The sequence below is a fragment of the Rosa chinensis genome, chromosome 4 (assembly GCF_002994745.2).
Source record: "Rosa chinensis cultivar Old Blush chromosome 4, RchiOBHm-V2, whole genome shotgun sequence".
NCBI lineage: Eukaryota > Viridiplantae > Streptophyta > Magnoliopsida > Rosales > Rosaceae > Rosa > Rosa chinensis.
This window is the reverse complement of record NC_037091.1, coordinates 36,459,083-36,471,303: the sequence shown is the minus strand read 5'-3', so window position 1 is coordinate 36,471,303 and position 12,221 is coordinate 36,459,083. Positions and strand designations below refer to the sequence as shown.

General features: G+C 38.6%; 1 protein-coding gene and 1 pseudogene across 1 annotated transcript; both read left to right on the top strand.

Annotated features, from left to right (window-relative positions):
* The first annotated feature begins 1,224 nt into the window (after nucleotides 1-1,224).
* LOC112199205 lies at nucleotides 1,225-2,067 on the top strand. Its single transcript, XM_024340251.1, has one exon. It carries the CDS (start codon nucleotides 1,225-1,227, stop codon nucleotides 2,065-2,067), a length of 843 nt encoding a protein of 280 aa, XP_024196019.1.
* Nucleotides 2,068-6,549: 4,482 nt separating this feature from the next.
* Nucleotides 6,550-11,510, top strand: LOC112199204 (annotated as a pseudogene).
* Nucleotides 11,511-12,221: the final 711 nt, after the last annotated feature.

The following is a 12,221-nucleotide window of genomic DNA, read 5'->3' as shown; positions in this document are numbered from 1 at the left end:
ATTTCTTGAGAGCAATGTTAACGAAGCTAGGGTTTCAGGAGTAGTGGATCAACATCACTATGAAGAGTGTAGCATCTGTTCAGTATTCTATTTTGGTTAATGGACAGCCTTCTGAAGCAATTGCTCCTACCAGAGGCATTAGGCAAGGTGACCCTCTATCACCTTACCTATTTATTTTGTGTGCAGAAGGATTATCAGCACTCATCCTGAAGGCAGTGGAGAGGTCTCATCTAATAGGGCTTAAAATGTGTCATGGGGCTCCTACTTTAAACCATTTATTTTTTGCAGTTGACAGCTTGATTTTTGGAGTTACAACTGAATCAGAATGTATTGTCTTGAGACATATTCTAACACATATGAGCTGGCATCAGGACAAAAGGTTAATTATCAAAAGAGTAGTGTTTTTTCAGTCGAAATGTGCATCCTGAGTTGCAAGAAAAGCTAGCTGGCTTGCTAGAAGTTCAACGATTGGAAGAGCATGATAGATACTAGAGGTTACCACTACGAGTAGGTAAGGAAATTATAATTAAAGCTATAGCACAAACCATGCCATCTTATGCTATGAATTGCTATCTTCTTCCAAAGACATTGTGTGATGATATTCATCAACTGTGTGCACAATTTTTTTGGGGGGACACAGATCAGAGAAGGAAAATTCATTGGAGAAGTTAGAGCAAGCTTTGCATTACAAAACAAGGAGGACTTGGTTTTAAAAATCTCTATGCATACAATTTAGCTATGTTAGCTAAACAGGCATGGAGGTTAATCACAAATCCTCAGTCACTGATTGCACAAGTTTACAAGGCCAAAAACTTTCCAAACCACCCTTTTTGGGAGGCAGAACTTAGAGATGCCCCCTCCTTTTCATGGAGGAGCATATTAGAGAGTCGTTCTGTCTTGGCAGCTAGTATTCAATGGAAAGTGGGGATTGGAGAACATGTAGATGTACGGAAGGACAGCTGGATTTCTGAATGTCCTTGTTACCTCATTCAGAAGCCGCTTCATACTACCATCAATAAGGTAGCTGAGTTAATCGATAGGGAAACCTGAAGTTGGAATCAGAATGTTGTGCATGCTACTTTCCTACCTAAAGTAGCTACAAAAATTCTCAACATTCCATTAAGTAGAAGTGCAGGTGCAAGTGCAGATCGATATAGATGGCAGCCAGAGAAGAATGGAAGATATACTGTAAAGTCAGCATATTGGATTGCTCGACAGCAGGTTATGGGAGAGTTCCTAACTTCTACCTCATCGGGAAATCCATATGAGGCTCTTTGGAAGAAAATATGGAACACAAAGATTCTTGGGAAAGTGAAAATCTGCTTATGGATGGCTGCAAACAATATCTTGCCGACTCAAGAAAGTTTGAGTTACAGGGTGTATACTGGTCCCTTCAATTGCTTACTATCTAGTGAGGCGTTGGAAACAAAGAGCCATGTGTTGTGTCATTGCCCTGTTGAGCAAGAGGCCATTGAAGCAGCAAATATTCCAATTGCTGGTTGTCTGCCAGGAAGTTTCAAAGAATGGCTTTTGTATCAGGGTTACCATCTAAATAGAGAAAAATGGGAGAAGCTACTTATGCTAATTTGGGCTCTCTGGAAAAATAGAAACAGTAAGTTGTGGAACAATACTTTCACAAGTGCTCATGAGATTGTAGTTACCACATGCACTTGGTATGAACAATTTCTACAAGCGCAGAAGACTCAGTTGCATGAAAAAGTTGCCAAACCGGGTAAACATTGGACTCCACCATCTAGCAATCAACTCAAAATCAATGTTGATGGAGCTTTCTTGCCTTCTAACGATATTGGAGGTATTGGTGGAGTAATTAGACGAAGTGATGGTTCTTTTGTGGCTGCTTTCTCTAAGTATGTGCAGCATGTCTCATCTCCAAAGCAATTGGAATTGTTAGCAATTAGAGAAGGCCCGGACTTTCTAAAGCAAAGAGGCCTCCATGATGTATGCCTTGAAAGTGACTGTCAAGTTGCGATCCAACAAATTGAAGAGGAGGACTTTGACCTAAATAAAAATGCAAACCTGCTGCTCGATATACAACAGTGTACGTAGTAAGTTTGTGCATAATTTGAAATTCTCCTTTGCTCCTAGAACTGTCAATTTTGTGACACATAGGTTAGCAGCCATTGCTTATGAATCCAATACTTCTCTTGTATGGATAGACCAAGCTCCAGCAAGTATTCTGGATGCTATAGCTTCGGATTGTAATCGATTGCCTTAATCAATAAATTTCTTGAACTTTACTCAAAAAAAAAAAAAAAAAACTAAATCAGTCAGAGTTGTTCACTTAATTGGGGAGCTATGCGGCGGTGACTATCTGGATGCTCCGGGCAGCGACTTTCGTTTCTGGAGGGGTGCGCGGCGAAGTATGCCAAGTGCGGTGGTACGTTGTATGCTGGGTCAGGCCAGTGCGGCTTGGTTGGGGTGTGTGTCAGCGCAGCATGAATATGGTGGACTGGTGGTGGCAGGCGGTGCTGCGCGAGCGGACGCCTGTGGATGATGTCGTTTTTGGGCTTGTTCCAAATCCTACTGGGCCTTGCGGTTCGGGCTTTCTCCTTTTGAGCTACCCATTGGGCTTTTAATTTGGACTCGGGCTTTGTCCTTGGCCCAACCCTATGTTTTTAGTTTTTGTCTAAATTCAATAATTTCCTTGTATTAGGAACCTAGATCTCTAGCACCTCCAGCGTAGTACCAAAGGAGAATCTCCGCTATCTCTATGTTTTGAATGTATAATGAGTGGGTCTATTTCTACGTACCACTGTGGGTACTACCACTACCTTCTTGTCTGTCTATGTCCTTAAATAACAGCAGAATGGTATGTAACGGCCTATTCTGGATTGTGATGAATATACAATTTCGCCCCGTGGGCTTGATTAAAAAAAAATTCCACTTCCTCCTGTTGGGTTAAAAATTGCACAGAGTGAAAATGTCACCCAACATAATTTCACTCGTATTCATTAACAGAATATAGTTTTAATTATTTCGGGTTCGACCCATTCAAGACAGAATGTGTCTCTTAATTACAATCTCTTGTTACAAGAGAACACCCTTTGATTCCATTTATAAAGAAACCAATGTGTGGTTGTTTGTTTTTGCGGCTGCACCCGAATTTTGAAATGGGTTGCCTACGTACCCTGGAAGGGATCAAGCCACTCGTAGTTCAAGAGTTCCAATAAGTGAATGACCCATTGGAAGGCTTGGATTTTGGAATAGGAATAATGTTTAGGATGCAGTTGCATCTAGATTATTTAATTCCAGATTGCCTACATACCCTTGTGGGATCAAACCACATGTAGTTCCAGCATTTGGGATTTAAATGGGTAGATGACCCATTTCTTTTTTTGATTTGTGTTTGGGTTATTTGTCAGGGTTTGAAGCCCTTGAATTTGTTTTTGGGTAATTTGGGAATGATGTGATTTTTTATGGTGTTTGGGTGAATTTGACTGGTGGAGTCAAGGATTCGATTTGAATTTGTGGTTGCATCTAGTGCGTCGCTAGATTGCCTACACACCCTGTGAAGGGATCAAACAATTGTAGTTCAGACTATTTATGGCTTTGAGGTTTCTTGGTTTTGTACCAAAAGGATTTTCATTTTGGGTTTCGAAGCATTTTTTCACGAAACCAATGTTCAGGTGTTTTTAATTTGGACACTCGTTGTGTTTTGCCTCGCCGAACTCTTCAAGTGGGCCCAAATTTAAGACAGGCTTTGCTTGCCAGTTATGTTGGGCTCCAAATTTGATGTGGGCACCCGTGGTGCAGCGCTTTGTGATTAGGCCTTAGAGATTTGGAGTAGATCTTTATCATTGGGTTTGCTTCCACTTTTTTGTAACAGGCCCAATGACTCATTTCATTTCGAATGGACAACCGGTTTTGGTGAAGTTGTCCATATATTTGACTCCGAAGCTTGCATCTTTTGACGATAAATATTGAATTTAGACACCCATCAAGACAAGCTTTGAGATTGGAGCCGACGATTTGATGTGGACCTTTGTAGAGTGGGCTTGCTTCCATCACTACTAAAAAAAATTGCAATTGCTTCGCTTTTTTACTTCAGCAATAGTTGCCGTCGCAATTGATACCTTATTGCCACGGAAATTGTTCCGTCGCGATTAAGTCTTATCATTTGCGACGGAAAATCTTTTCCGTAGTAATTTTGTGCTCAATTGCGACGCTTTCACCCGTTGCCGTCGCAAAACTTATATGTATATGTACTTTACAAAAAGAAAAGAAAAAAAAAAACAACGGAAAGGGCAACACAATAATGTCACTATATTACTCTTTTTTAATATTGGTATGAGTGTGCGTGGACATAAAATAAAATTTTCGATTTTAATTATAAAGACATTGACCTATACCAATTTGCCTCCTAAAGTTGTTTGACTTATACATTGCATTTAAATTGTTGGTGTTCATTCTAAAGCAACCATGAAGTAGAAAATAAATTTGGAGAAATCAACTGCTTGATGGAGAGATTGTAATGTTTTATGGTGATTGTAAAAAATCCAATCAATTTGGTTCTCGTTTCGAACTTGATCAACTAGGTCAAACTTAATTATTTTTATAAACCTATATTTATATATCATACACTCCAAAGGGTAACATCTATCAATTAAATGAAAATAGGAAAACCGACCGTTGGATGAGATTATTACAATAAATTATGAGTGTGGTAAAAAATGTAGCCAATTTCACCATATTTTCGAATCCGATCGAATTGGTCAACTGTAGTCACTTATATGTCTTCTTAGTTGACCGATGGAGTGACGATCGCGAAACATGCTTATTTTTTCACATCACGTTTGTAAATATTCTATCAATAGATGTGCGTGAACATAAGATAAAATTTTCGATTTTAATTATAAAGGCATTGGCCTATACCAATTTGCCACCTAAAGTTGTATGACCTAAACATTGCATTTAAATTGTTGAGGCTCATTCTAAAGGAATTATGAAGTGGAAAATGAATTTGCAAAAATCAACCGCTCAATGGAGAGATTGTAATGTTTTATGGTGGTTGTAAAAAATTCAGCCAATTTGGTTATCGTTTCTAACTCGATCAACTAGGTCAAACTTAGTTATTTTTGTAAACCTATATTTATATATCATACACTCCAAAGGGCAACATCTATCAATTCAAATAAAATAGGAAAATCGACCGTTGGATGAGATTATTACAATAAATTATGACTGTGGTAAAAAATATAGCAAATTTTACCATATTTTCGAATCCGATCGAATTGGTCAACTGTAGTTACTTGTATGTGTTCTTAGTTGACTAATGGCGTGACGACCGCGAAACGTGCTTATTTTTTCACATCACGTTTGTAAATATTCTATCAATAGATTTGCGTGGACATAAGCAAAAAAATTTCAATTTTAATTACAAAGACATTGGCCTATACTAATTTGCCTTCTAAAGTTGTATGACCTAAACATTGTATTTAAATTGTTGAGGCTCATTCTAAAGGAACTATGAAGTGGAAAATGAATTTGCAAAAACCAACCGCTCGATGGAGAGATTGTAATGTTTTATGGTGGTTGTAAAAAATCCAGTCAATTTAGTTATCATTTCTAACTCGATCAACTAGGTCAAACTTAGTTATTTTTATAAACCTATATTTATATATCATACACTCCAAAGGGCAACATCTATCAATTCAAATAAAATAGAAAAACCGACCGTTGGATGAGATTATTACAATAAATTATGACTGTGGTAAAAAATTTAATCAATTTTACCGTATTTTTGAATCGGATCAAATTGGTCAACGATAGTCTTGACGCTAGACCAAAAACTTGCAATATTATTTTCAATTAAAGGCTTGCTCTCCTTCTATGCTGTGATTATGCTAAAAGCACCAAAATTTTTGGCCAAATATTAAACTTCCCTCTCTAATGAAAAAGAAAGAGATTGAAGGCCGGTCAAATTCTGCTCACTCTCCCCCCCCCCCCCCCCCTCTCTCTCTCTCTCAAAATCCCCTCTGCTCCCAAAACCCTAACCATTGCCACTACTCCTTCTCCACTCGCAGCCCTATCCCCGCCGCCCAGCCTTCCTCCTCTTCTTCTTCGGCGGGACCGCCTGCAACGGCGGGGCGGATCCAACCACGAGCTTGGTAGGGCTCAAGCCCTACCGGGCTTTTTGTACCGCGACTTGGAGTCTTGGAGCACAGAAGCGCAGAGCAGTCCGACTCAGCGACCCGGCGATCTGCAAAAGTGCAAGGCTGGAAGCCCAGCACCCATCTCGAGTAGTCCGGTCTCCGAGCTCCCCACCGCCACCAGCCCACCAGCAACCCATCTGGGTCGTCTGGCTGTCTCCGTGGTATCTCACCATCTCTCTCTCCCTAGTTCTGATTTCTGAAGTTCTGAGTTTTTATTAGTAAATAATCGATTTCCTGATTTCCATTTGATGATTGATCTTGTGAAGTTGTGATTTTTGTCTTCCATTTAATCTATATCACTATATGTCTATATCAGTTCTGAGTTCTTGTTGGTTTTTAAGTTTTATAGTTGAAAACTTGAAAATTGAAATGGGTAATGGCCAATGGTTTCGATTTCGGTTGGTGCTACTGTCCTACTGATGTTGATGGTATAATTGCTAAATTGCTGATTTGCAGAAATGATATAATTGCTTGGCCTATGGAGTATGGAGTATGGATATTGATTAACTGATGGTGACATGGTGTATTGATGTTGATGAGTTGATGTTGATTACTGGATTTTAATAAAGGTAATGGTACTGATTGAGTGATTGGGTTGTTAGAAATGGGTTTAATAACTTGGTTTCCGTTTAATGTTGATTTCTTCTTCAATTGCAGTTTGTAACTCTGTATGATTCATGATTCATGAGGAGAAGGCCTCAGACCTCAGAAGGTAGTATTTCTGTTAAGCTCTTTTATTCGTAAAAGGTAGTATTAGTTTGATATATCCGAGCAGAGTGCCGCCACAGATAGTAATGTTGAACCAGTGATATCTCTGATTTGAGCCTCTAATTTTCAGCTACAATATAACCTTATTGTATTTTCTTCATATGTAAATTTCATATCGGATTTATTTGACATTTGACTTCCGCTTCCATTTGCAGGTGTTTGCTAAAGATGTTGAAAAAGACTCGGTTGTATTGATGGCTGCAAGAGCTTCAAGGTTGGAAAATCAAGATGCCATTGATGCAGCAATTGTTGTAATGCTGGCTGATTCTAAGGAGGTAGTAGACCTTATAACTGAAAATGTTAATGCAATTCTTACAGGCTTGTAAAAAATGATTTTTTTAGAGAAACTGGACAAGAATATGTGATTCAATGTTGTGATTTCTTTATTAAAGGTTTCATTGAGCTGAGTTTTTCTTCTTGCTCAATTGTAAGGCACGAGCCGGAATTACAGAAGTTCACTTCCTTCCTTTCAATCCAACTGATAAGAGGACAGCACTTACATACCTAGACAAAGCTGGTAAAATGCAGAGTGAGCAAAGGTGCACCAGAGCAGGTACTTAATATATCAATTCAAAATATTGAAATCATATCTCACATGGAAAATGATCTAACCTTCCAAACCCTTCTATTTTTAATTTTGTAGATACTCAATTTGGCATGGAACAAATCAGATATTGAAAAGAGGGCACACACAGTAATTGAAAAATTTGCAGAACGTGGTCTTCGATCCCTTGCTGTTGCACGGCAGGTAACCAAGATTTAATCATGTCCCTGATAATAGATTTCTCTTCCTCTGATGCTAATGGATAATGATTTCTGTAATTTACCTGAAGTACCTGCTGGAACCAAAGACAGTCCTGGTGGACCTTGGGAGTTTGTTGGTCTTCTACCTTTGTTTGATCCACCACGTCACGACAGTGCTGAAACTATTAGAAGAGCTCTAGATCTTGGTGTGAGTGTTAAGATGATTATAGGTATTAAAAAGTGACCTTAATTTTCTGTTTTCAATTCAATGGAGACTGCTCAGTGTAATAAACTAATTCACTTGACTAGACTTTTGATGCAACTTTTTAGATTCTTACTGATTCCACTCCAGCCGCATCAAAATCTAACTCTAATTAGTTTTCAATACTTTTTTTTGACTACTCTATTTGCTTTACTTTCCCAAGGCGATCAACTAGCAATTGCTAAAGAGACAGGGAGACGACTTGGGATGGGATCAAACATGTATCCATCATCTTCATTGCTTGGTGAAAATAAGAATGGATTAGATGCAAGTCTACAAATTGATGAACTCATTGAGAATGCTGATGGTTTTGCTGGTATCTTTCCAGGTAATGTTGGTTATGAACTTGCGTTACAGTTTGCTAACGTACTTTGCATTGCTTCTATTTGACTAGATGCTTCATTTCAGAGCATAAATATGAGATTGTTCAAAGATTACAAATTAAGAAGCACATAGTTGGAATGACCGGTGATGGAGTTAATGATGCACCTGCCTTGAAGAAAGCAGACATAGGAATTGCTGTGGCAGATGCCACAGATGCTGCTCGTAGTGCGTCTGATATAGTACTGACACAGCCTGGATTGAGTGTTATTATTAGTGCTGTTCTGACAAGCCGTGCAATCTTTCAAAGAATGAAGAACTACACAGTAAGGGGATTCTCCCTTCTCATTTTTTTAGGAATTGGACCAGCCTGGTTGTAAATCTTGATTTAGGGAAATTATGACTTTGCTCCAAGCTAAAGACTAGGCCGATTTTGCATGATTTAGGACTCTAGTTACTATTAGCTTTATATAAGCTAAGTTTTTATCATTGTTTTAATCTAGGAAAATCTGTAATCACTACTAAAAACAATTGCAATTGCTTTGAAAATTTGCAATTGCAATTTTTAGAATTCTTTTGGTAAGCTTTGTAATACATAGGATTAGACAAACTTTACTAATAATATAGTCATTTAGCTTTCTGTTTTCATTTTATCAATTGGATTTTTTGTATGCAGATTAGGTCGCATTTGAGGTGTTGTCAATTGTGTTGTCAATTAAAAGAGTTGGTGTATGAAAAGCAATTGTATAGGCAAGAAATGGATGACTTGATGAAGCAAGATGAGCTAGAAGTTGAAAGAAAGTTGAGAAAGCTTTGGCTGATATTTGTTTTTTAACAACCTTTGGTTGGTCTTAGAATTGTGATTGTTGGTTGGTTATAGATGATGGGTTTCATAATATTTTTCAATTTATGATATTTGCTGCAGATGGTACTAGCTTTGGTGTGCAATTCGCACCATTTTTTTTTTTTTTTTTTATAAATGAAATATTCTTTTGCGACGGCAAAGTATCCGTCGCAACAAATTCACCCCAATTTTTTTTTAAAATGAAATATCTTTTTGCGACGGCAAAGTATCCGTCGCAAATAATTTTGCCATTGCGACGGCAACAGTTTTCCGAGGCAAATACTTTTTGCGACGGCATTTTACCGTTGCAAATGGATTTTGTGACGCCACTTATTGCAACGCCAACATTTCCGTCGCAAAAGGCTTAATTTTTCGTCGCGAAAAGTTTTTTCCGTTGCAAAAGCCCAATTTGCCGTCGCAAAATAGGCGTCGCAAAAGCAATTCTTTTTAGTAGTGCATTTTTTTTTTTGTAGGAGGCCCAGCTGCTAAGTCTCCACTTCGCTTCTTATTTTTCATTTTCTCCACAGCTATTCTGCTTCTTCTTTGTCTTCCAGACCTCTTTCAAAACTCAGTAGAACACAAGTTGGACCCCGAGCTTCACCGAATGAATTGAAGGTGGGGTTGAAGATGAAAACTGACTTGGAGATGGGTGAGAGCTTTCTCAAAGTGCTGGGAGATGGTTCTGCACCTTCGTTCATGGCAAGAGAACATGTCATTGTCTAAATCTTTCAACTGACTTCACCATGCGAAGCCGGGTGAGGATTTTGAATATTTTTCGTTACTCCTTCGTTGGATTTCTGAACAAAAGAAATCAAATTGTGGAATTTTGTCTTGCTTGTCAGAGACTTTGGGACTTTGAAATTGCTTCATGGTATTGGATTTTCGTTGACGCAAATCTAAACAAGGCAGAGTGCAGTTGCTGTTTTGGTTGCCGACGAATTGGGAGCCTGTTTTGAGTCGTTGTTCCTCATTCTTTTATTTGTAGAACAGCAACGTGATGCCCACCAACTGTTCGATGAAAGGCCAAAGACAATCTCTGCAGAATTTGATTGAGGTAGTCTTGGTGAGCTTTGTCTTATTGACTTTTGCACCTTCCCTTTCTCGATTGAACTTGTTCGCAACCCAGCTTTATATTTTACTTTACGCATCATACGAATTCATCTTTTGGCAACAAGCCACCGCTTCACTTATCATATCTTAAAGCAAGAGTCTAGTACGTGCCATGATCATCTCCCTTATCAACAAGGAAACACGTAGCTATCGATGTAGTTTTTGTCTTCATCCCACTTTGTTTTACTTGATTAGGATGCATTTATGTAAAACGGCAGCAATTGCTTTCATATTTTATATTTATTTTTTCTTTATGTGCCAATACCTTTTGGAGGAGTTTAAACAAAACATTTCCCTTAGCCAATACGTGGCTTTGCAAGGGATAATCTTGTTCATGTTTTGTTAATATGCAAAGGCCAAGACTTGTTTCCTTCCAATAACTTGGTCACCATTTTGACGTAAAAGCCCTGCATTATATAAATGCAAAGCTTTTCTGCAACTTCATTATATTATTGATTTGATAGAGCAACTTGTAACAGGTCTTGCAGGACTTTTGTTTAGCTCATTTTGTTATGTTGGTGTGCAGGTAGAGCTTCGGTAGTGACCACTGAGAAAGAACATATTTCAAGCTTGCCTTATATTTGGGGATAAAGCTTTGCCTCCGGAAGTAACGGCTTCTGTAATTGTTTTGATATGTACAAACAATGCCTTTGGTCTTTATGAACATGACATTGCATTGCATTTGCACCATCAACTGTCTGATAACGCCACCACCACAAGTAGCCAAATATAATGGCTCTTATCTTATCAATTGCTTTTAATTTCACTCATGGCAGTAACAAAGACATGTTTAAATAAGCTTCCCCCTTGTCTTGGACTATCTTCCCCAAGAGGTGATTTTTGTCGTCATCTTTCAATAGGCAGGTTGAACTGCATTGTTCTAGCTTTTTGGTCATATGTTTTCCCTTCCTTCTTTAACTTTTATTTTGAGAGAAAACCCACCAGGATTGTTTTAAAGATCAAGACAGCAGAGTCAAAGTTTCAGGGACTCTTTTGCCCAGATTTTTTTAGGACGCAATATGATAACAGCAAGCTGTTTTGACAGGAAAGCTTTATGCTTTTTTTTTTTTTTTCCCTCCTCGCTGTCGGTGAAGATTGGAAGAGATGGGTGCTTTTGAACTCTGTTTGACTGACATTCCTTGCGGATTTGTTGCAGATTTTTGTCAAGGCAATTTTGAGCAGAAGAGTTTTGTGGTGCTGCTGGAACTTTAAAGAACAAGGAACCGCTGCTAGGATTTTAAAGACCAACGGCCATCGCTGGTATTTGGAGGGCCAACATGATGCCTGAAGGTATCGCCGGAGCTCGACGACGATACGACACCCTAAGGTACGCCGTGTCGGAGCTTGAGGATGATACGGCACCCTAAGGCATGCCGTGCTGGAGCTCAACGACAGTATCGGCACCCTAAGGCACGCGGTGTCGGAGCATATGTGATATTGATACCCTACGGTATTGCTGGAGACCTGCATCAATTGAGAACAGCAAAGGAAAAGGTGCACATCGGTGGTGGAAAGTCTCACCCTCTTCTTCCTTGCTTTCTTCCTCTCTAGGCTTCTCTCCCTCTGCTTCTTCCTGGTCTCTTTCTATTGTCCTTCCTCCTACGTCTTTTTGATGTATAGTATCTTTTATAGGAGTGATAGATGAGACTTTGAATTTGAATCAGTCTCAAACACCACCTTGGCACCAACTTGCACAGGCAAGATATATTTTAGCTAGCTGTATACTTCCTTTCTTTTAGAGATAGATAGGAAATAATAATAATCCACATAAAGAGGTGGTATCTGTTATGGCTCTACACTCCCATTTCTATTTGAACGTACGTGTGCACTTCAACTTGTTTTCAACTTCTTTCAATAGTTTAATTTGTTGTAGAATTTGAACAAAACTAGAAGGTAGATAATGTGTAAAATGGTAGCTCAAGAGGCAACGTGCTTCTTTTCCTTTTTATAATAATTATTATTTTCATTTTATTTTTAATCAAAAGCACTCATGTTTTTT

Coding starts and splice junctions, on each gene's coding strand:
- LOC112199205 (XM_024340251.1), top strand. CDS start 1,225: ATGGGAGAGTTCCTAACTTCTACCTCATCGGGAAATCCATATGAGGCT.